The 23,622-nt window shown below is 42.2% G+C and overlaps 1 protein-coding gene across 4 annotated transcripts in view; it reads left to right on the top strand.

Moving 5' to 3' along the window:
- The window catches only part of HSPA12A (heat shock protein family A (Hsp70) member 12A), an 82,285-nt gene extending 61,746 nt beyond the window's left edge, over nucleotides 1-20,539 (top strand). For 3 of the 4 annotated variants that reach the window (XM_038140657.1, XM_038140653.1, XM_038140654.1), the window contains 6 exons: nucleotides 7,795-7,966; nucleotides 10,989-11,075; nucleotides 11,606-11,710; nucleotides 12,127-12,385; nucleotides 14,023-14,126; nucleotides 15,377-16,011. In XM_038140657.1, coding sequence (XP_037996585.1) covers nucleotides 7,795-7,966; nucleotides 10,989-11,075; nucleotides 11,606-11,710; nucleotides 12,127-12,385; nucleotides 14,023-14,126; nucleotides 15,377-16,011 — 1,362 coding nt within the window. Of the gene's footprint in view, nucleotides 1-7,794; nucleotides 7,967-10,988; nucleotides 11,076-11,605; nucleotides 11,711-12,126; nucleotides 12,386-14,022; nucleotides 14,127-15,376 lie in introns of all 4 variants that reach the window. The other variant, XM_038140656.1, reaches the window with a different exon arrangement.
- The last annotated feature ends 3,083 nt before the right edge of the window (nucleotides 20,540-23,622 follow it).

Genomic DNA, 23,622 nt, shown 5'->3' with positions numbered 1-23,622 from the left:
GAATCGAGTTTTAAAGCTCTCCAAGGACAGAGATGCCTTTCTGAGCAGCTGTTCACGTGCTGCATCACCATCATAGTAAAAAAGGGGTTGTAGTACCCAGCTTGGACCCCACAAGCTGTAGTATGTGGCTCTTGTCCCTCCTTGTATCTCCTGGCAACACTGAGAAAAAATGTGTTCTGCTGTCTTTGGACCTGCCCTTCAGAGAGCTGCAGGCAGCTGTTCAGCTGCTCCTTGGCCTACAAGAGTTTCTTCCACCATAAAACTAATTTTAACTGTAAGTAAAATGCTAACATAAACCTCTTGGTCCTTCAGCATATGTGGTCATGCACAACTATAAAGGGGGAATAGTGTAACTATTAATTGGAATTAATTGTGTAGTGATGGTCACCAAACCAGCTGTCCACGTGCCAGTGTGGGGGACCTTATTACCACCTATCCTGACTGGCTGCAGATAGGAGGGTTTCACCCAAAAACCCTTCAGAGGAGCTCACAGCTTGTGAGTTTCCTGCTTGAAGTGGGAGCAGCAGTGGGTTCAGCCCAGGTGAAAGCTGTGGGAAGGTTGTGAATTTTCTGTGGGTTAACTTCCTTTATACAGGCTTCTGGTATGGGCTATCCCTGGGAATTCAGAAAGCACTGCCAAGCCTACACCCTGGTATTTTAAAAGCAGGGAAATAGTCTATAAATATATGGTGACAGTATCTACTTCCTCATGGCACAAGTGAAAATGTCTGAGGCCCCAGAAGAGCCCTCTCAGGATAAGTCCAAAATCCTAAGGATGGTGTAAAGGCTGATTTTCACTTTGGATTTCATCCTTTTATGCCTTTCATATTATTTCATCACTTATATTTGTGTGAAGTGAGTAAATAAAACAGGGGTCTCTTGGCTTCCAGTTTGTGCCCCTCCATTAGTGGCTTTTTCATCTTCCATAGCTTGTGTTCCCCTTGTCTGCAAAATGAAGTTACGACTATTTTACCATAGCCTGAGATGTCCTTTAGGCTTTCTCAAGCAGTTTTCTCACAGAGCTTAGTATCTTTGTCCTGTCCCTGAGCTGTACAGATGGGGAAGCTGACACTGAAAAAAATTCTGCAGCTGTGCAGTATTTTTGTGACAATTATCCACAATGTTCTCACATGAGAAATGCAAAGTATCAGTGACACCTGATCAGACTAGGATGGACAGCCTGTGCCACAAGCCTGATTTTAGTTCAACCAGCAGTAAAAGCGTGAAAATGTATGCATTCATGTCTGTTTATTAGGTATATGCATGATGTGTAGTGAATGGTAAGAGAAAGCAAAATGCTCTTGTTTCTGTGAAGCAGAAAGTGCCTTTGACATTGTAGATGTCAGGTCTTTGTAGGATCAACTGCCACCCAAATATTGTGTTGATTGGATTTAAAAAAAAAAAAAAGTCAATATTCAGTTTTCATCCAGGCTCTTCTATCCGGAGTATATAATTTTGAAAGGAGGGAAGCCCCCAGCAGCTCCTCCTCCTGCCTGTGGCAAACCCAGTTGCTTTGCTGTGGTCACCAAGAGGAGTCTTTGAAAATCCTGTTTATTTTGTGGCTGTTGAGCAATTTTAAGAATCTCTCTTTGAAGAGATAAGTGGGCAGAGCTAACTGGGCTGTCTGACCTCAGTCTATTCTATTTACCCACGATATTTCCTGTACTGCAGCACTCCTCATCACTCTGAAGTCTAAGGGCAAAGCATCAGGGTCTGTGATGGTGTAGTGAGTTTCAAACATATTTTTTGAAGCCTTCTCCAGGCTGAGGATCCAGTGAAAGTGCATGCACTGTGCTTTTCCTGCAGCTTTGTGGTACCCACTCTCCCCACTCCCTGCCAGCCCTGCTTCCCCTCCGGTGCCTCTTTGGGATTCTGCTGGGAGTCTTTTCCCATGTCGCTCATCTTCTTTCCTGGCACGCTCTGTCTCCATAATTAGATCTCAGTGGTTTATTTGTGACGTCCCAGTCTGATGCCACAGGACTGGAGAAAGTGCTAGCTAGTGAAAAAGGAGGAGGATTAGAGGAGCTCACTTCCCAGGGCACTAAGTGGATGGTGTTATCATGAAGCCCTTAACACAATGAACTGATTAGTTTAAAGAGAGGAAGTTTCACAAGGCACTTAATTTCCAGCCACTGTTTTGTCTTGCCTTGATTCAGCCTCACAACACTTTCTTCATGCAGCCTGCACAGTGCTTAACTTGCAGTCATGCCTTTCCTATTGTTACTAATTATAATAAGTATCTTGGAAAATAGGAAAATGTTGATGTTAATTCTCAGCTTCTCTCGTTTTGGCTGAATGATGTTGTCCTGCAGAGTTTCGTTTCCTAATGAACCCCATTGTTTTTACAGAGCTGTTTCATGGGATTCCAACTTCTAAATTTTCTCTCTGCTGCTTACAAATCGGGCTGTAGTGGTAAAGCAGGTTTAAAAGGTTTTTCTTACCACCCAGAAGAATGGATCGTTGCACTTCTCTGGTCGGCAGCATTGCTTCAGCAGTGATTAAAATAGTGCACTTGCTGGAGGTGACAAAGGGGGAGAGGGGAGTGGGGACCCAGGGCTGTGGAGGTGATGGATGAAGCTGTTCCTGCAGCTTCTGCATGTGCTCCATGCCACAGGCAGAAATGGAACCTTGCTGGCTGGGGAAGAGTAGCATTTGGCTGACACTGAACTGGGGTTGTGGAGGGAATTCCCATCTTGTTGTGGGTTCCTGTGAAACCTTAAGGAAGGCCTGTTTGTCTCTGTGCCTTGTTTTTCCAACTATGGAATAAGGCTGGCTCTTTTGCATTGTGTTTATCTGTTTATTTTATTTATGCTACATTTTTGTATCTGGAAATGCTTTATTAATTGTGAGTGCAGTGCCTACAGCCCTGCAGCAGTAGTGAATCAGGTCTTAGACCACTACAAAATATATCAAAGCAGAAAAAAAAATAGAATTCATCCAGTCATTCTTTTAATAAGTTTTAGAACTCAAAAGAACAAGTGTAATTCATGTAAGGCATGTTCCTTGTGTTACAAATCAGTGGTCAGGCTATTTTTTTCCCCATTTAAAATATATCTGATCTTTCTGAAAAACCAGAAAAAAAAAGGAACTTTACCGGTTGCTTTCAATAATTTGCAAGGATAGGACTAGGAAACAGGTACCTTGTTAATCATGATGGATTTATGGATTTCCTAACATTGTACTTCTTTTGAGGTCACTGTGGTGTAATAAATAAAGAACACACCTGTTCTATCTAGCTGTGGAAAACTACAGCTAAATGCAGATGCTTCTAATTACAGCAGCATTCAGAGATGGGATATTTTCATCTAGACCTACCTTAAAAAGACTGACTACATGGAATATTCTATTATAATGCTGTCTTTAATGTCATACACATTACAATATTAAAAAGAAATAAAAGGACATTGATTTTTTTGTTCTGTGTGTTGTGGCATGTGTGCCTGGGTTTTAAAAGCAGCATCTTTTAATCTGTAGTAATGGTGATTCTGCTTGTGGGGTGGGTGAAAACAGTTCTTTGAAGTGCTCAGGATGTCGTGAGCTGCAGTCCAGACCTCAGTACTTGCTAGTGGTGAGTTACTCCAACAGCTGGCGGCTGATGCTGTTCAGGGAATCAAGAATGTGTTGTGGTTAGCTGTGGCTCTCTCCTGGTGACATCTCTCTGGCTGTAAAAACAGAGCTGGTGGCCAGGGTGAGAATTCACCTGCATCTGGATGGTGAAATTATTTATGCTCCAGTACATGAGACTTTGAAATACTTTGAAGTTTGCTGTCCATGATGCATCTTGGCAAATGAGCAGCAATGCACTGGCACCAGCACACAGACCTGTGCTACTGGAGGGAATGAGGTCTGGGACTTCTCTTGTCAAAAAATGAAATCCTAGTCCTCAGGCATATGAGCAAAGTTGAATTTTGGAGCAGTTCTTTTCATAGTGTTCTTTGCTTCTTCCAGGTGTACACATGCAGCAATACCTTGCAAATTAATTCAAGAAATTTTTATGCTCAAATAATTTTTGTAATCCCATGATGAGTTTTCCACTTTTGTGTTCCTGGGGAAATTGCTTTCTGCTTCCTTCATGTTCCATAAGTGATGACTGATAGTGGGGGTTATGGGAGCAAGCAAATCTCCTTAGCAGGCTGGAGTCAAGACACTGCTCTGTGTTCTAAAGTCTGCTGTAAGCTGCCCTGGGCAAAAGCAAGTTGGTGTGTCTGTCCCACTGCCAGAATGATCTCTAGAATGTTGAAAATTGAGACATTGTTTAGATCTGCCCTGCTCAGGCCTGTTAACTTGTGAATCCCTGGTGTTTATTACAGTAGTGCTTGGGCAGCAGTGGGCAAGAACACGGAGTGAGGCAGACAGAAAGCAGAAAGTGAAAAATACAGCAAATTCCCAAATGCCTGCAATTAATAATTTTAACAAATGCATCACTGTTTCTTCATGTTGGCTGCCTGCTGTTTCCACTCCTCTTTCTCTGCATGCTCAATATTTTTCTCCCATCTGTCCCTTGGCCGTAATGATGGGACAGATGCACTGCCTAAGTCTTCCTCTTGGAGCTTGTCTTAAAGCAACCTCATTGCTCCATTCCTCCCCTGCAGTATTTATGGTCTCCTGTTCCTTTATCATCTCCCCCTCTCCCATTTTCTCAGTGCTGTGTATAGATGTATAGATATATATGTAATATGCTCTCTTTCATGGTTTAAGTAGAAATACTATATAAACCAGGTATGAAATACTGATTCCTACATACATATATATTTTTTATATGTAAATATATATTTGTGTGTGTATATATACATATATGTGTGTCTACATATAAAATATGTGTTGGATGCCTTGTACCTTTCACTGTAAAAGATTTTCTGTATGGTCTTTTTATGATGTGAAGCAAAACATTCTTCATTGTAACTGGCCCTTCAAACTCTGTAAGAAAAGCTTTTAAACTAAAAACCTCAGCATTTTCTTCATGAGGTTGTGTTAGGATCAGCTGTGCTTTGAACTGTTAAAAACTGTCATTTCTGTTACATGTTTTTCTCAGGAGATATTTTGGGTATGTTAAAATCATAGCTAGGGAGAAAAAGGAGCAAGAATAGCATCTGCTGTGCATGGAGGGTCTGAGAGCACAGCTCGAGTCCATCCGCTGCAGGTCACTGCCTTCCTCTCCTGGCTGCAGTGTGAAAAGTTCATGGTGCAGACTGCTGGAGGAGGGGAGGAAGCAAATGTTATTGTTAATGGTTTACTGTTTGCTTTTAGCAGGACCAGCCTTGGGAGTTTGTACTAATATTCCCCCTAGAACAGATGATTTGGCAATTAATACAGTCCTCTCCCCACCACCACCACCAGTTACAAAATACCAGTGCATCCCATGTGTGTGCAGCTCAGTTCTTGTCACCACTGCAGATGCTTTAGGTTGTAGCCTTTGTATTTTAATATCCTTGGCAACAAACTTATTTTTTTCCCTAAAATACAGTTTTGTCTTTAGTGCTTAGGTGTATCTGAGACTAAGAATTGTCTGTGCTGCTGACACATGCCCCGTGCAAGGAGCAGACTGAGCACTCTTGAGTTCATCCACATTGCTAGATAGTGAAAAAAACCCACTTGCTACTCAGATTCAGAGCTCTTACATGACATGATAATGGATTTAATACAAGTAAAAACTGAAGCAGGGTAGTCAGGAGGTATTTGTTCTCCAAGCCCTTATTGGATAGAGCAGGAAGTGCTGCCCTTAGAACTTCAGCAAGATCCAGATTAGGCTTTTAACAAAACTCTCCAAAGGCAAAGACAGTTTGTGTGCAGACACCATACATTTGTGGAATTCTTAAGCAGATCAGACAAATCTGTTTTGGACCCGAGTATTGATTCAGATCTGAAATGTTGCTCTTTCCAGTGCAACAGACCAAAACTTCCTGTGTGGAAAAGCTCAGCTGGAGATAAGTGATGTTGAAGTGAGCTGGCATGAAACCAGCCCTGCCTGTGCCTGCTGCATCCAGATGGGTCACAGGAGGGACTGGGTTTGTCCTAAGGCACATCTTCATCCCCAGCACAGCTCTGGGGCTGCTTGTGCCAGCATGCTCACATACAAGTGATGTGATGACAGGAGAGTCTGTGCTTAATTGATGCTCTTTTTATACATTTTAGGGTAACTCTGGCTGATGTAAATCTATTTTCCAAAGTTTGTAAGTTTGGTTGCAAACATTCTTTTCAATACAGTATTTTTTTCAATATCTGTTTTACAGAGCTGGCGAGGTTTGAAATTGTGCAGTATTTGTACAATATTTTCCTTCCCACACAGTTCTGCTGATTTTGGATCATGCTGTTTAGTCCAGTGGGTGTAACTGAAGCAGAAAGGTTTGCCCACCAGCAATAAAGGCTGTAAAGTGACCATAAGTCATGGTGTGCTTGTAAAATAATGAGCAACCATGATTTAAGACTTCAACTCTTAACTCTTTCTTATTTTAGAACTTATTTCTTGTTTTGAACTTTATTTTTTTTTTGTTACCAACAGTGAGGAAGATGCTTTCTTTCAGAATCTGTTTATGTTACTTAGGATGGAGAGGATAAAATGAGTCAGTAAATATGAAGGACAGTTTTGTGTCTCAAGTCTTACCCTGGTACTACTTTTTAAACCAGCTTTACTTTGAGTTTCTGGCTGCAGTTGTCGATAAGGCAGCAATTCCCACAGCCCACAGTGTAGCTGTATGAAAGAAGCCAAATTCCAGTCCAGGTCTGCAGACTTTCCGTGTCCTTTGCAGTCCTCCTTTTTGGGATGCTCAAGAGACACCACAGTGTGTGAGTGTGTGTGTGTATGAGTTGAAGGCTGGAAGACTGACTGTGGAAGCAGAAAAATGTTCATTTTGTTTTATTTGTTTGCCAGCAAGCTTTAGTGCTCAGCATTTAACTGAAAAGCAATAGCAAGTAACCCAAAAGTTGGCAGAAAGAGTTGAAAGTTGTCTATTTTGTAGGCAGAAGTACCAGGGAAAAGAAATTAAAACAGCTTTGTGAGCTGTTCTTTGAATATTTTTCTTTAAGCCCAGTTCTGAGACTGATGTAGTTACATAAGAACTTGTGGCTTTTTGAAAATATATGTGTCTGAAGGCTGAAAATCCAGTAAGAAAATAGAAAGAATGGCAAATGCTGATTTTATAATGTGATATTATTTTTAGGCTTGTTCTCATTACATTTTAGGGAACCTGCCCTGTTGTATTTTGTCTCCTTGAATATACTGAGCATTTTGAAGATGTTATAAAAGCGAATGTACTTTAAAGCAATGGATTTTGAAATAGAAAATGTTGGTTGTAAGACAGAAGATGCATTACTGGCAAAATGTATTGTATATTCTTATACAGTTAAACAGTGCAGGAACCTCATTTTGGCAAGGACTGTGAATATCTGGGACATAAAGACATACTTAAAATATTGTTGTGGCAAGGAGAGGCAAAAGGAGGCTGGGGCCCCTGTTAGCTGGCAGATTCACAGGTTAATTAGAATTGAGTTCAGGTTTTAGGCCAATTATTACAGGTTTCAAACCGATTTTCTTCGTTTCTCCACCTGTCATGTACACAAGTGCTCGGTTAGACACTTAGCATGGTAAGTGCATGCAAACCTCCCTGTTACAGCCTGTGCAGTTGTGCTGTGCAGTTTGGGCAGGACAATTCCCAGATACTTTCCCCCTGGCAGCAGCTCCTTGCTGGGGTGAGCTCTGCGGGGTGAGCCAGCGGAGCCCACGGGCTGGGGACAGCCTTGGCTGAGAGGGGCTGCAGGGTTCCCCACCCCACTTCTCTGACCCCTTCTCTCTCACAGGCAGGAATGGCATCTCCTGAAAACCCCGAGCAGTTGATCATTGCCCTGGAACCCGAGGCTGCCTCTATCTACTGCCGAAAGCTGCGCCTGCACCAGATGATAGACCTGAGTAGTAGGGCACCTGTCAATGGCTACAGCCCGAGTGACACTATTGGAACTGGATTTACACAGGGTACTTCTGTTCATTCACTTTGCAGATTCTCATTGCTTTGTCCCCCAGGGCTGGTTTCTCACCGTTTCTTGTTGTCCTTGTTCTCTTGAAATGTTTCAGGCTGGCATCAGTTTGCTTTTAAAAACTATTTTGCTGCTTTCCATGGTCAGACTTGTTAATATGTTGACCCAGCAGACATCACAGAATGATTTGGGTTGGAAAGAAGCTCAAAAATCATCTAGTTCCAGCTCTCTGCCATGGGCAGGGACACCTTTCAAGAGACCAGGTTGCTCCAAGCCCTGTCCAATTTGGCCTTGGACACTTCCAGGGATGGGGCAGCCACAGCTTTTCTGGGCTCCCCTCACCACCCTCACAGGGAACAATTTCTTCCTAATACACACTTGAATTTTAGCATGCAGGCAGCTTGTTTGTTTTGCCTTTATTTGGGTGTTGTAGAAGTCTTTTAGTATTTTCACAACTGTATTTTTCTGTCTTAATTGAAGTTAGTACTTCATGTTGGATCATTTTTTTCATTCAATTTGTTGGAAGCAGTTATGTGTTTGATTGTCTGCATTATTGAGGCAGTGCTGAATAACTGGATCTGCAATGAAACAATTAGTCTGAGGTGTTCCTAAGTATTGGCAGATGCTTTTTGATGTCATCTTTATGAAATATCATTAATGACTTCCAACACTTGGTGGCACACATGGCATTGGAATGTAGCAATGAATTTATCTGCATGTTGAAGAGCAACTGGATAACGCACTTCTGATTTATTGAGCTGGGATCTGTTGCTACTGTCACTGTTTGAAGGGGAGGGACAGAAATTGGAGCACTGTAAGTCACTTGACAGAAGATCCTTCATCACCAGAGTTTTTTTGGGCTTGGCAGCCTACTGAAACTGGAGGCAAATAGAGGAAACAAAAAAGAAAAATGGCCTGCAGCAGTAAGATTTGATAGCTGCTTAATGTGCATATTTCTGTATATCTCTGTGAATTGTAACAGTTGCCCTGATACTGATGGTAGTGTGACAGTCTATCCTAGAAGGAGTTTTTCAGGAGAGTCTGTATTTTGTCACATTTGCTAGGTCAAAACAGTAGAGGCAAGTGGGAGTTTAAGCTAGAAGAGCTATTTCTGCACTTACCAGAGCATTTTTTTTTTTAGTTAGGCAGACTGACTGCATCATTTTCTCAAATCCATGGCTCTCCCAGCCAGCACTTGTCAGATGTGTTCAGTGTTTGGAGGCCCACACAGAGTACAGGACACAATCTGTTTTCAAGATTCTGTCCCTTCAGGGCCCCTTGGCTTCTGTCCCCCTCATTCGTGCCCTGAACTGTTCCAGTTCCATGTGATTTTACATGAACTCACTTTCAGACAACACAGGGATTTGCTTCTGGGAAAATAATAAAGGAGTTTATCTGGTTGAGGTTTTGAAGCTGGGCAGAATCTGGCAGATCATGGATTTCTGCTAATGGGCTTTTTCTTGGGTGGGGGTACCACTCTCATTCTTGACTTTGTATGGTAAAAAGCTATTGGGGATGAGAAAGGTTTCATGTCAAAATTAATGAAAACAAAGTTTGGAGTGAATTAATTTGGGGTTGGAATTAAAATTTCATAAAGGCATGGCAAGCACCCAAGACAAGCTGAGAACAGATTAAGGAGAAAAACCCTTTAAATATAAACAGAGAGAAGCACTCCAAGGACCATATTATTGCTGTGAAGTCAAAACAGAAATTTTAGTGTTCATAGTAGCAAGGATAATCTTGCTTCAGTTGTAGTTAAAGACTGGCTCTTGTGTTCACTTCTAGCCCACAGGAGGGAATGAAGGGATTGCCATTGATTCCTGTGGGCTTGACAGGCCCTCGCTTGGACCTAGTGCTTGTGCTGCCATGGAATTCTTCACCTGAGCTCTCCCTGTGCTGCCCAGTCCCTGCACTGAGGCTGGGGCAGCTTCTCTGCATCGTGGAGTCTTCTTGGGGAGGGTGCAGGAGCAAGTGGAGCTGATGCTGTATTTTCTGATGACAGGCACTACAGAAATAGGAAGCAAAGTGCATTCTGTGATTTGCATGCTGGTATTTTCAGAAAAAAATTCTACTCATGGCAGGCTGCCTCTCTTGTAGTGTTTTATGAAGTGCCTTTGAAGGTGAGTGATGATGACACAAGGAATGTAGGTTTTTTTGATCGTTCAGTTATGGAGGTTGATTTAGAAGCATAAATAGCAGAGGTTCTCACTATGCTTTCTCTTGACAGACTGTTCTGCATCTTTTAAATGCCAAAGTAGCAGTTAAGTCTTGTAAGCTAATGGGTTGTTATAATACTCTTGCAAGATTACACTTAATTTTTAATCTGTGTGTATTTTAAATATTGTGAGGGTCAGCCCTGGTGATCACTGTGTCCTGAAGATTAATTCTAATTCTTACTTGTCCTTAAGATTAATTCTGAATAATCTGAGCAGCAGTGCTTCTGGCTGCCTGTTTTGGAGTAGACTGACATCCTGAGAGCTTGGGGAGGCGTATTTGCCTGAGCGCTCAAAATGAGCAGTGGCTTTGGGAATGTGGGAGCGTTCTCCCATCCCGGGTGGAGGGGGGGATGTCTGGGCCTGGGCTGGGGCTGCCACCTGCTGGTGGTGGAGGCTGCTGTGAGCACAGCTGGCTGCCAGCCCCCCACCCTGCTGCCAGCACACGCATTGCAAGCCAGAGTGTATTGAAAAACTGCAAGTCAGACCTGTTTAGAGCTTTCTTATTATTAGATTGTTACTATACATGATTAGTTAGCTTTATTTCTATTAGGTAATTCATACTGATAAAAAGACAAATAAGCATATATAACAGTATCAAGGAAGATCAGGGTGACTGTAAACCATTTTTCCTTCTTTCCTTCTTTCCTTCATTCTAACTTTCCTGGTCCCAGTGCAATAATTTTTGTACACCTGAGGGGATACATACAGATCTGTCAGCCTCCTTGCACTTGTTTCCTGCAGTTTTTAAGTCTATTTCTTCATGCTTTTTTAGACTCAGTAACTTTTTTGTCTGTCAATCACTAGGGAAGGAACACGTGCGCCGGAACCGGCAGAGTCGGACCTTCATGGTGGAAAATGTCATAGGAGAGATCTGGTCTGAGCTGGAGGAAGGTACTGTCCTTTCTTGAGCAAGCTGCTCTCACTGGTTTTGTATTGCAGGCAAATATTGTGTTTCCTACAAAGGTGCTGTGCACTGCATTGTTCTCACAGTGGTTATAAAGGGGAAAAGGAAAACACCACGAGTTCACGTGCTGCTCTTAGTTACAAGTGTTGAACTGCAATTCTGTATGCTCTAGCATAATAAGATTTATTAATGAGATGGTGGAAAGCCACACAACTGGAATATTTTCCTTTGTAAATATGGTATAATATTTGGTAGCCCACTAGGATATACACCAGCAGCATGAGCAGTCCCACTTCTCATGTGTCCTACACCAATAGCTTTTGACACCTGACTTTGATATTTGTTACCGATCAATGTGTCATAATTACTAGCAAAGATCAAGTTTTCAGCATGGGCATTGCTGGCTGTCTGTAGGCCCTTTTCTCCCTTATCTGGTGCCCTCAGGAGCTCTCACTGCAGTGAGCTGGTGTGCTCACAGTGGTGTAAATGGCCCTGGCCTGTCCCCTTGGCATTCCAGGTGATCGGTACATCGTGGTTGACAGCGGAGGAGGCACAGTGGACATGACTGTCCATCAGATCAGGCTCCCTGAAGGACATCTGAAGGAGCTCTACAAAGCAACAGGTAATGTCACTTCCACTGCTTGCTTTATGTAATTAGATTGTGTATTACATATTTATGTAATGCTTTGGCTTGTCAGTGAAGGAAATGTGTGCCTTTATTGCATTTTACTGACAGTTCTTCCTGAAATGAGACCAGCACTCAAAAATAGTATAACCCAGCTGCTGGTTGGCTGAATCACTCATTTATAGTGTAGTGTTAGAGTGGCTATGATGATACAGGAGTAGCAGTGAGGCAAAGGTAAGACCATGTTGTGTTTTAGACCAGCTGTTACATTTAGCAAAGATGCTCTTTTTGTGGACCTTCTCCTGTGACAGTCCCGAGAGGGTTGTTCTGATGTGTGTGTGGCCAGCTGGAAATGTCATAGGAATGTTAAAGCATATCCCAAATATGAAAGCTGTGTTTTGTCTGTGCCACAGGTGGGCCATACGGTTCTCTAGGTGTGGACTACGAGTTCGAGAAGCTGCTGTGTAAGATATTTGGGGAAGATTTCATTGAGCAGTTTAAAATCAAGCGCCCTGCGGCCTGGGTGGACCTGATGATCGCGTTTGAGTCCCGCAAGCGGGCGGCAGCTCCCGACAGGACCAACCCCCTGAACATCACCCTGCCCTTCTCCTTCATTGACTACTACAAGAAGTTCCGAGGTCACAGTGTAGAGCATGCCTTGAGGAAAAGCAAGTGAGTAGACAAGCACATGGATGCAGAATGAACTACTGGTAGCAAAGACAAAGAATTAAAATATCCTAATTACATTAGGACTGAAAGGGAATAGCGCAGAAGGGTAGTGGAAGGGTGAGAAAATGGGGTTGCATCTGGTGCAGTTTCCAGAATGAAAAGTTTTCATCAGTTCCTTGCAAAAGCTTTTCTGTACAGGACTTGCACTTTATAGGTATTGCTTTCTACAACTATTGTTAGGCCACCACTGCATCACTTTATTTGACTGTGTACTGAGAGTCTCTTGTGTGTTAATTAGGAATGTCAGGTCAAACGCATAATTTGTTGCCTAAAACTTTTAATTTCTAGTGGCCTGGATCCTGGAATAAAATCCAAGATTGTGAGATGTTTAAATACGTTCATGGCTTGAGGGAAGTTATTAACAGTATCAGATCACTGGAGAAAACATACACTAGTGCATAAAGCTCTGGAAGGGGAGGCATTCAGCTTTTGAAGTGATGGCAGGCTTTTGCTTCTTATAGTATTTAGCAAGTTTGATAATTTGCTTGATAGGCAGGGAGACATAATCCCCTCCAGAGATTTTAATTCATGATTTTCAGTATCAAGAAGTCACCCTAAATGACAATATCGTGGGCTGCTGTAGAAAAGGAAGTGAGCAGAAAGTAGAAATGGGCATTTTAGATCTCTTGAACTTACATATTTCAGAAAACCTGGAGTTTAATGGTGTAAAAGAGAATGAGCAAGAGAACATGAGAGTCTGGGACAGAATGCTTGGGACCCGAGAGGGGAAGGCCTGATATTTAGTACCTGTACCTTAATTTTTTTAACTAGCCAATGTTGAACGTAGTATGCAGGCTGAAACTCCTGCATCTGTTTCAGAAATTATTGGTAAATGTACTGTAGCTTAAATGATTAGGATTCCAGCTAAAAGTTGTTTTCTAAATAAGACTGAGGTTCTGAAATCTTTAAAAATTTCTGGAAATCCTCCTCCTCACAAGGCTATCTCCTTTTCATTAGTAGTCTTAATGGTGAATCTTAGAGGAAATGATAAATGCTCCCTTTAAGTGAATTCAAATCAATTGGATAAGAGGATAGAAAGAGTGTAAAGGTTAACATATAATGTGCATGGATGTAAGGGAGATTACTCAGCTATACAGATGTGTATCAGTGATAGAATAGCATAATTCCTGTGTTCACTTAATAAATGTTATGCCTCATTAAAAATGCAATTCTCTCTTGTGCCTCCTGAGGCTTCCCAACTTGCTTGTTTTCCTTGTGTGTTTCCAGTGGCTTTGGCCTGCCCCTGCTATAATCTAAATGCTGCCCTTCTGGGGATGAATCAGTGCTGTTTCAGATGAGCGAGCACTGCATTGACTGCCAGCTGTTTCAGAGAGCAGTTGAGCATTGCTAATGCTGCAGAAGGCAATCAGGCAAAGAAAACAACAATTAGACAAGCCAAAATAATAATTCTCCCTTCAAGTTTTACATAACTGCAGTTGGTATGAGGCTGGGGTGAGGTGGAGCACTTTGTTCCAAGGAAAATGCACGCAGATTCTGTAAACTCATTAATTTGTTTAATGCTGGTTGTTTCACAGCTCAGGTGCAATGCTTTAATGTTCTTTCTCACTGTTCCTTTGCAGTGTGGACTTTGTGAAGTGGTCCTCCCAGGGAATGCTGAGGATGAGCCCGGATGCAATGAATGCTCTTTTCAAACCTACGATTGACCAGATCGTTCAGCATCTGAGTACGTATCTGTGTGTGGTGCCACTTCCTGGCTGAGCTCAAACTGAAGCTTTGCTCACCCTTTTCAACCCAGTAACAACCCTCTTGGTATGCACCAGTTGTGGACAAGGAATTCAGTTCTGAAACTTGCAGCTCTCTACAAATCAGCTAGGAAAACAATAAAAGTAAGGGATGTGTCCTGAGTACATACTCCTGCCCAGCTCTAGTGCTACTTACTGAGTGTCAATAATTTCTGTTACTAAGCTCCAGTTACTCTATGCTTCCAGGGCTGCAAGCATTCAGAGGGCTGACATCCACTGAGAAACCCAGATCCTGCCTTTCTTTTTCCTGGTGCAGGCAACAACCAAATTATGCTAGAGTTGTATCTCACTTCTGACTATTCCAGCTATTAAGACCTCCAGTTCATTCCTCTCTAGTGGGAGGTCACATTTGTTCGTGACCATCACTGACATCTCTAAAGCATAAATAGTAAATGATGCATCATGGTAAAAGTACTTCCAGGCATGGCTTTAGCAGCAATGAATTTATTTGTCCAGTAATGGAAAGTGACATGTGTTTATTGGGAAAGTTTTAAGGACTATTTAAGGTCTTCCTAGCCAAAGATGAAATTAGTATCAAGTAGAGTATAATGTTTATGGTAAGAAAAGTGTTGCTTCTATTACAAAACACTATTTGGAATAAATATCTAGCTTTGCTCATCATGTGTGAGGGATTATTAGCTAAATTTCAGAACTGAGTAAGACAACAAGTATAGAGCAGCTTATATGTGAGCAGGGAGGGAGACACCTGGGACTGCAACTGTTGTGACAGGTAACTCAGTTTTATGAACTAAAAGTGAGCCTACAACTGCCCTGCAAGATTTTCTTGAAAGTGAATGTGGGCTTAAGCTAAGAAGGAAAATCTGTGAAAATGTACAGAGGGATTATTTTGCAGAGGGTATTTATCGTGGTTCTGCTGGGTCAGAAACAATAAGTGAATTTGAAATGGAGTGATTTATCTGGAATGCAATAAAGGGTCGGTTTTAAGTGCCACTTCAGAAATGTTGTATGGTTTGAGATGGGTGAATTCATAGTGAAATACACTACAGATAACAGAAGTGGGGCTGGTGCGTGCTGAGGGTGGCAGTGTGGGCACAGACGTGGCAATTTCAGATCATGTGCATGGAACACTCCGCGCGCTCAGACATTGCCATTTTCACTTGCATGGCCTCGTTAAAGTGGATTTTATCGAATGGTCTCTGTTTCTGCTCAGGTGAGGTGTTTGATAAGCCAGAGGTGACCAATGTGAAGTTCCTCTTCCTGGTGGGCGGCTTCGCTGAATCCCCCTTGCTCCAGCAAGCCGTGCAGAGCGCTTTTGGCTCGAGGTGCCGGGTCATCATTCCCCAGGATGTGGGGCTGACCATCCTCAAAGGAGCTGTTCTCTTCGGCCTCGACCCTGCGGTCATCAAGGTGCGGCGCTCCCCGCTGACCTACGGCGTGGGGGTGCTCAATCGCTTCGTGGAGGGCAAGCATCCCCCGGAGAAGCTCCTCGTCAAGGACGGCACGCGCTGGTGCACCGACGTCTTCGACAAATTCATCTCAGCCGACCAGTCTGTAGCCCTGGGAGAGACTGTGACACGCAGCTACACACCTGCCAAGCCTTCTCAGTTAGTAATAGTGATCAATATCTACAGCTCGGAGCAAGACAACGTCAGCTTCATCAGCGAGCCCGGCGTGAAGAAGTGCGGCACCCTGCGCTTGGATCTCACGGGAACTGACGCTTCCGTGCCCAACCGGCGCGAGATCAAAACGCTGATGCAGTTTGGGGACACTGAAATCAAAGCCATGGCTGTTGATGTTGCGACCTCTAAAAGTGTCAAAGTTGGTATTGATTTCCTAAATTACTGACGGGCCTTTCCCCCGCCACAGCCTGTTTGTGAGACTGATCTTCCACTGTTCCATTTTTTGACTTCTGTCTGTCATGTCATCGCCTTGAATTTCAGCAGGCTACATGAGAACAGCTAGTAAGGTGGGGTATGTTGTGTTTGTGTCCTTTGGTGACCAAGGACTGCATTTCGAAAGACCCTTAAAAAGTTTTGGGAGCAAAAGTTCCAGAGGTAGTAAAAGTTACCAAGTTACTCACGCATGCTTAAAGATCTACCTTTATAAAATAAACACTGATTATTGTTGGGTCCTGAAGGTTAGTTAAAAGAGTACCAAGTTGTAATCTCTTTGCCTTGTTCTTCTTCCTCTTCCTCCTGAGAAAAACTCACTAACCCACGTGGCTGTTGTAGGGGGTTTATCTGTGTGGGATATCTGTTTAAACAGCACCATCCTCTGGCAATGGGAACAAATTAGTAGTTTTATTATATTCTTTTGATTTTTCCCAGTGCTTTCAGAATTTAAAGTGCTGAAAATTAATGACTCAAAGAAATAGGATCTCAATTACTTAAATTATGAGTGAAGAAAATCCCCAGAAATTCTTAAAATTCTATTTAGGAAATACATATGTGTTTTGGGGGCCTAATATTGATTGCTCCAGTTTGAAAACAAGGCCTTTGGTGTAAAACTCTCAGAATAAGCTGTCAGACTAATTAGCTAGCATTACCCTCGTTTTACTTCGGAAAATAATATTAAGAACAAACCTATTTCTCTTTTGGGTCTTCTGAACTTGTTTTTATTAGTCTCCATCTGAAACCACAGAATCACAGAGTAGTTGGGCTTGAAGGGGACATCCACTGACTATCTGACTAAACCTCTCCTTTCTAAGCAGTATCAGTCAGAACAAGTTTCTTTTTCCAATTTTTATGGTCTCCGAAATGAAGATCCCTAAACTCCAGGCAACTTACTTGACAACCCTCACTGCAAAAGTTTTTTTCTTATGCTTAAAAGGAATTTCTTGAGTTTAAATTTGTGCGTGTTGCCTCTTTCTTGCTCCTTCACTGGATACCTCTGAGAAGTCTGCTCCATCCTCTTTCCTGTCTGCTCTCAGACATTCCTAGCACACCCTGAGCCTCCTTGAGTCCAGCAGCCCCAGCTCTCACAGCTCTGCTCACATGAAAGATCCCCCTGTCCCTTCTCCCCTTCATGGCCCTTTGCTGGTCTCAGAGCTGTGTCTTCTTGTCCTGGGAAGCACAGAGCTGGACCTGGCACTCAGACATGGGCTCAGCAGGGCTGAATCAGGGCGTGATCCCTTTCCTGGCCCTGCTGACAGTGCTGTTCCCAGTGCAGCCCAGAGGCTGGTGCCACTCTCTGTGGCAGGGGCAATTGCTGGCTCAGCCAGCCTCGCTCAGTGTCTGCCTGCCACCGTGCCAAGGTGGTGTTGTGCTGCCAGGCTGCTCCCAGACAGCTTCTCCTGGTGCATGGGCTCGTTCCTGTCAACGTTCAGGACTCTGCACTTGCCTTTGCTGAACTTCATGAGGTTCCTGTCTGCACATTTCTCCAGCCTGTCAGCATCCCTCTGAGCCATCTGCTTTATCAAGCACTTCCCCAGGTGATTATATTTTTTTTCGTGTTCATTCCTGTGTTAAGATTTGGAAGCACAGCTAGATGATGGCTGTCTAGAAACATTTAAACAATTCACAAGAGACAAAACATTCAGATCTAAAATACTGTAATACATATTTTTGTAGCAAACATTTTAATTCAGTAAAATATATATTGCTGGGTTGAGTTGAATGGTCAATGAAGTGGAAGGTAGAAACCAATAGAATGAAACTATAAATAGCACTAAATAAAGCATTCCTTACCTGGCAGTGAGCACAGAGCTCTTGGTGCAGGAGAAGTGCACTGGTGGCCATGGTAGCATCTTGTTTTCTGAATAACAACTTTGTGGAAGTGTTTCCTTAAGCATGCTCACCTGGAAAATTTCTTTTGCAACTAGAATAGTTTTTATTTTGCAAAATGCTACAGGAAGAAAACTTATGAAATGTTCATTCTGCATCTGTCATGAACTGACAACTTCAGATTGAAATCCTAATTCCACTCCAAATTAGCAGAGTGGTACCAGTCTGTAGAATCACCCTAAAATGCTGACACTTTCCAATGCATTTATGCAGAGCTGCCTGATTACCTGCTGGAATTCATTACATTTTCAAAACGTTGCAATGTTAATTATTAATCTAAACATTCCTTTTTAAAAAGTTGAGCATGAGTTAAATCCATTACTGACACTGTTGGGAGATTAAAGCTTTATCAGTTATTTCATTTATTTATGTTCCAATCCTGCACTTAAACTTTCTGTGTTTGTCCTGGAGTTTTGCCTCAGTAGAGAGCTGGACAACTGATCTACTGCATTTTGTCATTGAGTTTTCTGTGTCTCCTGCAGAATTCCCTGATTTAATGGGAAATGTGTTCTGCATTCAGCTTTAAAATAAATAAATAAAGGACTATGGAGAATGCTAGTCACAGTATCCTGCTGGATACTTTCTATAATTACAAAGTGTGCTTGCTAGCAGTTGATTTCCTGCTGCCTGCTAAATGCTTTAAAAGCTAAATACTGGGAATTTTTTTTGTGTGTGCTGCTTTCCATGGTTTACAAACAAGAGAAACTTTAAGATGAGTTATGAACAATATAATTTTATGTATATACAATATTTAAATATTGTACAGACTCTTTCTTTCTACAGTGCTATTTTCTTGTATAAAAATGCACTTTGCCTCTGTTGATTTCATTCAGCTGTTAATTTTAAATAACACAGTTTCTCAATCAGCTTCTGTAATTATAGGCTTTTAAAGATGGTAAGATATGAAATTTAAAAGGCCGATCTTATAATAATAGGAAAGAAATGTTGGTGTGTCAGAGAATACAACATTCTTCCTGCAATGCAAGTCATACCAGCTAAGCACATCACACAAATGCAATAGTCTGTTGCTGGGGTTTTCATTTCTTTGTTTCAGATGGTGACCATTCCATCTCCAGCAATTCTTCATAATAATGGATGAATCCTCCTGTAAAACCAAAAATCAGGTTGTAAAATCTGGGTATACAGCTTCTTCACTAGGTTTTGGGTTTTTAATAAGGATCTTCTCTAGTTTAAAAAACAACAACAACAACAAATGAAAAACTACCTCCCAAAGCCAGGCAACACACTTGTATTGTAGCTGCAGGTAAGACACAGTCCCTGTCTACCACTTCCACCTGCCAAAAACCAAAATTCTTACAGAAAAATAGGCTTTGCTGTCTTTGCATGCTACGTTCAGCTGAATCTGTCCAGTTCTGCACAGATTTGTTTTCAGTGGCCTTAACACAGGATTTGGTCTAATAAAAGGCTGCCACCCCCTGTGTCCCCTGTGAAGAGGAGGTGACCTGCACGATCAGGTGGCCTGTGGTGTTTGTGCTGTTTCCAGCCTGTCTGCAGGGAAAGCTACAGGTGGTTTCTGCAGCTCCTCTGATGCACAGTTCCCTGCACAGCAGCGATTCTCTGCCCTTTCTCATTCACCTTTTGTAAGATCCCATCTGGATCCGAGCAGGGGCTTGTTGCTGAAATCCCTGTAACTGTAAAACGTGGTTTACATATTTTTGCACTTCCTCCTTCAGTCTGGTGAGAACACTATCAAGCTTATCTTTGCAGAGCACTGAACTACTGAACAAACTCCCAGCTGTCCTTGTTGCCCTCTTTCAGAATGGAAAATTAGCTTGTCTCTCTAAGGAATTAGAATTGTTAAGTAGAATATTATTCTGTGGTCTGTAGACAGTAACCCAATTAAACAACTTTACATTTTAAGAGGCATGTGGATGCCCATTTCGATAAAGGATGTTAGGCTGTAAAATTTATATGAAATTTACTAGGAAATGAGGCATTTTTAGAATTGTAGTTGTGATACTTTTGCAGGACATTCCCCTGCAGAGCATTTTTTTTGGTAGGGGTTTCAGATGACATTGTGCAACTTAGTGTTGGAAAGACAACAAGGCCAGCTATCCGTAGGGGAAGCAGAAGGTCTTGGCAGGAGTTTTGCTCTAAGCAGCAATTTGCAAGTTTGGGTCCGAGTTACTGAGCTCTAGGCTGAAGTTTAGCAGCTAATTGTGATGGAATGGTTGATTGTGCTAGAATATGATAAATGTGCAGTGGTGGTTAGGACAGTTTTCAGTGGTATGAGTATACCAATATTCATATACAGGAGTTTTAATGCATTATTATGAGAAGGCTAATTATATATTGCAGAGATTTAATAGCCAAGATAAGCTGCATATTTATGATATGAAGTGGCTTAAGCGGATGAATAGTATAAAAGTTGTTGGGCATAATGTCACAGTACTCACCTGCTTGAAATAGTCTTAAACTATATTATAAAACCAGCCATTGTGGTCTTGTTCACCTCTGTGCAAGATAAATTCAGATTTCACTGATACTTGGAGCTGTTCACAACTTGTCTGGATTGTATCTTGAGTGTTCTTGTGTCTTCAATCATGTCAAATAAAATAACTTAAAACTAATTTATCTTTTTGGGTGCTACTGTTCTTATGAAAATGGCTATTGAAAGAAGCCTAATTTATTATGAAAGTGAGGCAGGCCAAGTGGTTATGCTTGAATTTGGGTGCTTCTTTATGTGTGCAACTGAGCAGAAGTGACACCAGCCATCTGTATGGCTTTAGTTCACTTGTGTGCCCAAGGTGGAACTTCACTGCTGCTCATGACTCAGCTTCCAGCACAATTGGTGTAGCTCTCTGAGTAAGGTGTTTGTTGGAGTTGAGGCAGAAAGACTTTGGGCAATACCAAAAGCAGATCAGGTATTTTCTTTAATGATGCTCTCAGAGAGCCAGAAAATGAAATGCAAAATCTGATCTATCAAAGGGAGGTGTAATCTCTTAGGTCTTGTATTATTAAAAGCTGTTTTCTTGTTCAAAATGCATTATCAGGCCAATAAGCTGGCCAATAACCAGCTATATTAGCATGAGAATGTGCCTTATAGCTCTGGGGATGTTCAGTAAGGTCCAGCTGCACCGCAAAAACCCTTGCACAGCAGTTTGTGCAGTATCACATTTTCCTGCTAACAGCTGCAGGCTGTGTCCCTCTGAAATTCAGCAGTGTTGGCACAAGCTCTGGAGGGGATTCAGTGGCACAGGTGACCTTGGTCCACAGTGCTGCAAAGATGCAGAGAGTGAAGTGAGAGGCTTGAGCAGCCACTGCGCCCAGCTTCCACCTATTTGCTGCAATGAAGGTGTTTTACAAGTGCTTTATGACTATAATTATAAACACCATCCTAATAGGCTAGGTACTGTATTTAACTTGTAATGAACTTGATTTCAGCTAAACATTCAATTAATGTTACTAGTACAATGGGAAATATAATTACAGGCTTCAGAGACACATTAAGAACCAAATTTTGCTTTCGGTGTTCTACCACACTGCTGAAGATTCCCAGTGGAGTTTCCTGTGTGTGCATTCAGAATTTGGTCCTTACTCTGGACTTTTCTAAATCTTAAGGCTTTTTCATAGGACCGTGTGTAGATTTAAAGCTACAGCCTCATCTTGATAGAAGGGATTTGAATAGCTGTGGAATAAAACAACTTGTAAAAGGGCCTCCCTGACAGCAGTGTCCAGCTCTCTGGCTTAGGGACAATGGATTCAGAATTCCTTTACTCAGTTCAACAACAGCATGGTTTTCAAGAGATGCAGCCTGGATAAATTAGTGAGAAGCGCAGATGCTTTGTGTGACTGGAATTTGGGCCTGGTTGTTGCCAGTCTTGTACTTCCTTTTTTTTAAGGAATAAATTCTATTTTATTAGTTCATGCCTTGCTGTGTTCTAACAATCAAAAGCAATTTTCTGGTGGAATCAATGGAGAGTCACAATAAGGTATTGTGCTTTTTTCCTTCAAGTTAGAGACTTGAATGTAAGTATTTAAAAGAGGAAGAAGTTTCCACCACAGCCTGTGCAGTTCACAGATGCAAAGATCAATTTCTTACAGCAAAAACTGTCTTGTGCCATCCTTATGCCATATATTGAGTCAGTTAACTGCAAACATTTTTCTGCAAACCAAGAAATTCTGCATTGTCTTTAGTCAACATACAATTGATTAGGTACTGGCTATGATTTTAAAGTAGTACCTGTTTTCTAATTTTTCAGGGATTGTAATACTAGGGAAAGGGTTACTAGATGCCATATCCCAGGAGCTCTGGCCTCGTGTCCAGAGCAGATGTTACTGGATGATGCCATGGTGTTCATTACCATGCAATGGCAAAAAAATTATTAACTTGGTAGATTGCAGCCACTGTGATCCTTCTATCAGTACCCACAGGTGAGCTGACAGACATGGAGAAATGAAAAATAAATCTAAGCTTACTCTGGGAGTATTGTGTGCTGCAGCAGAGCCAAGACTCCAAAGGAGGACGATGCCAGACTGAGTGTAAGGATACGGGAATAAATCACATGGACTCCATTTTCTTCATGATGGAAAAAAGATCATTCTTTATTCATGTAACTCGTTTTTATACAGTTTTACCAGATCTGGTGTCGGACTCCAATTGGTTAGGAGTTTTCTTGCCAATTACCTTTAGTGGTTAGTAAGAAGTTGTTATCCTGTATTTATTGATCACTCAAACCCTCAGTGTGTACGTGCAGGGTAAGTTGTTTGTGAGAGATAGTTATCATTTTCCAAACTGTTTGTGAGAGATAGTTATCATTTTTCTAACAGTGTAAAAACAGTTTATACAGGTGCTAGTTGTTTTTTCACCCAGGAATAGATTTTTATGTTAATGAACTGCTCACACCAGGATTGCTTTCACATAGGAACTTGCAGGGTGCTAGCTTCCCTTAGGAGAAATGACAGGCTAGCCAGAGCAAGCCTGATATTATGAGGCCTTTTTCTTACAATTTTTCCACTTTACTGCAACATAAGGAAAGAAAGGAATTGGCAGGAGAGATGTGTGAGCAGGACCTGGCTGTGCTGGAGCAGAGGCAGTGGAGTGCTCCAGCAGTTACCAGGTCAGGGATGGTTTCAAAGCAGAGCGGTGAGATAGAGCTGTGGCTGCTGGGTTTGTTCAACTGCAGCAGTCTAAGGAGTTAGAAAGGTGACTCTCCCTTTCCTAAGGGCAACAAGGAGTATTTCCTTCCCTTTGAGGAGTAATCTCTGCACCTCTAGTAGGAACTTCCGTCTGCCATCAGCTGATAAGAGCAGACACCAGCCTGAGCACATCCTCTTCCTTTGCAGTCCAGAGAGCAGCCTCGGTGCTGCCCCAGTGCTGCTCACACACCAACACCCTGCAGGCACTCGGTAACACCCACAGGGCTGCAGCTAAAGCTCTGCAAGGAATGGATTGCTCAGGTTTATTCTTCCCCTTGTGACAATCATAATGGATCTGTTTTCTCAGCCTGTGTCTCCCCAGCAACACTTTGCCTAGATGGCTGTTGACTCCTCAAAATGAGTGGAGTTGCAGGAAATTAGCTGTAAGAAGAGAGAATGCAGCAGAGAAGGTGCTGGTTCTGCTTGAGGTATGCAGGAGTTGTATCTAAATGTGGTTATTTTCCCTGCAAGCAACATTCCAACATCCTTCTTCAGATGATTTTCTCCCTGTGTT

Source organism: Motacilla alba, chromosome 6, assembly GCF_015832195.1.
Source record: "Motacilla alba alba isolate MOTALB_02 chromosome 6, Motacilla_alba_V1.0_pri, whole genome shotgun sequence".
Taxonomy (NCBI): domain Eukaryota; kingdom Metazoa; phylum Chordata; class Aves; order Passeriformes; family Motacillidae; genus Motacilla; species Motacilla alba.
Note: the sequence above shows the minus strand (reverse complement) of the source record. Positions and strands in the feature narration are given on the sequence as shown.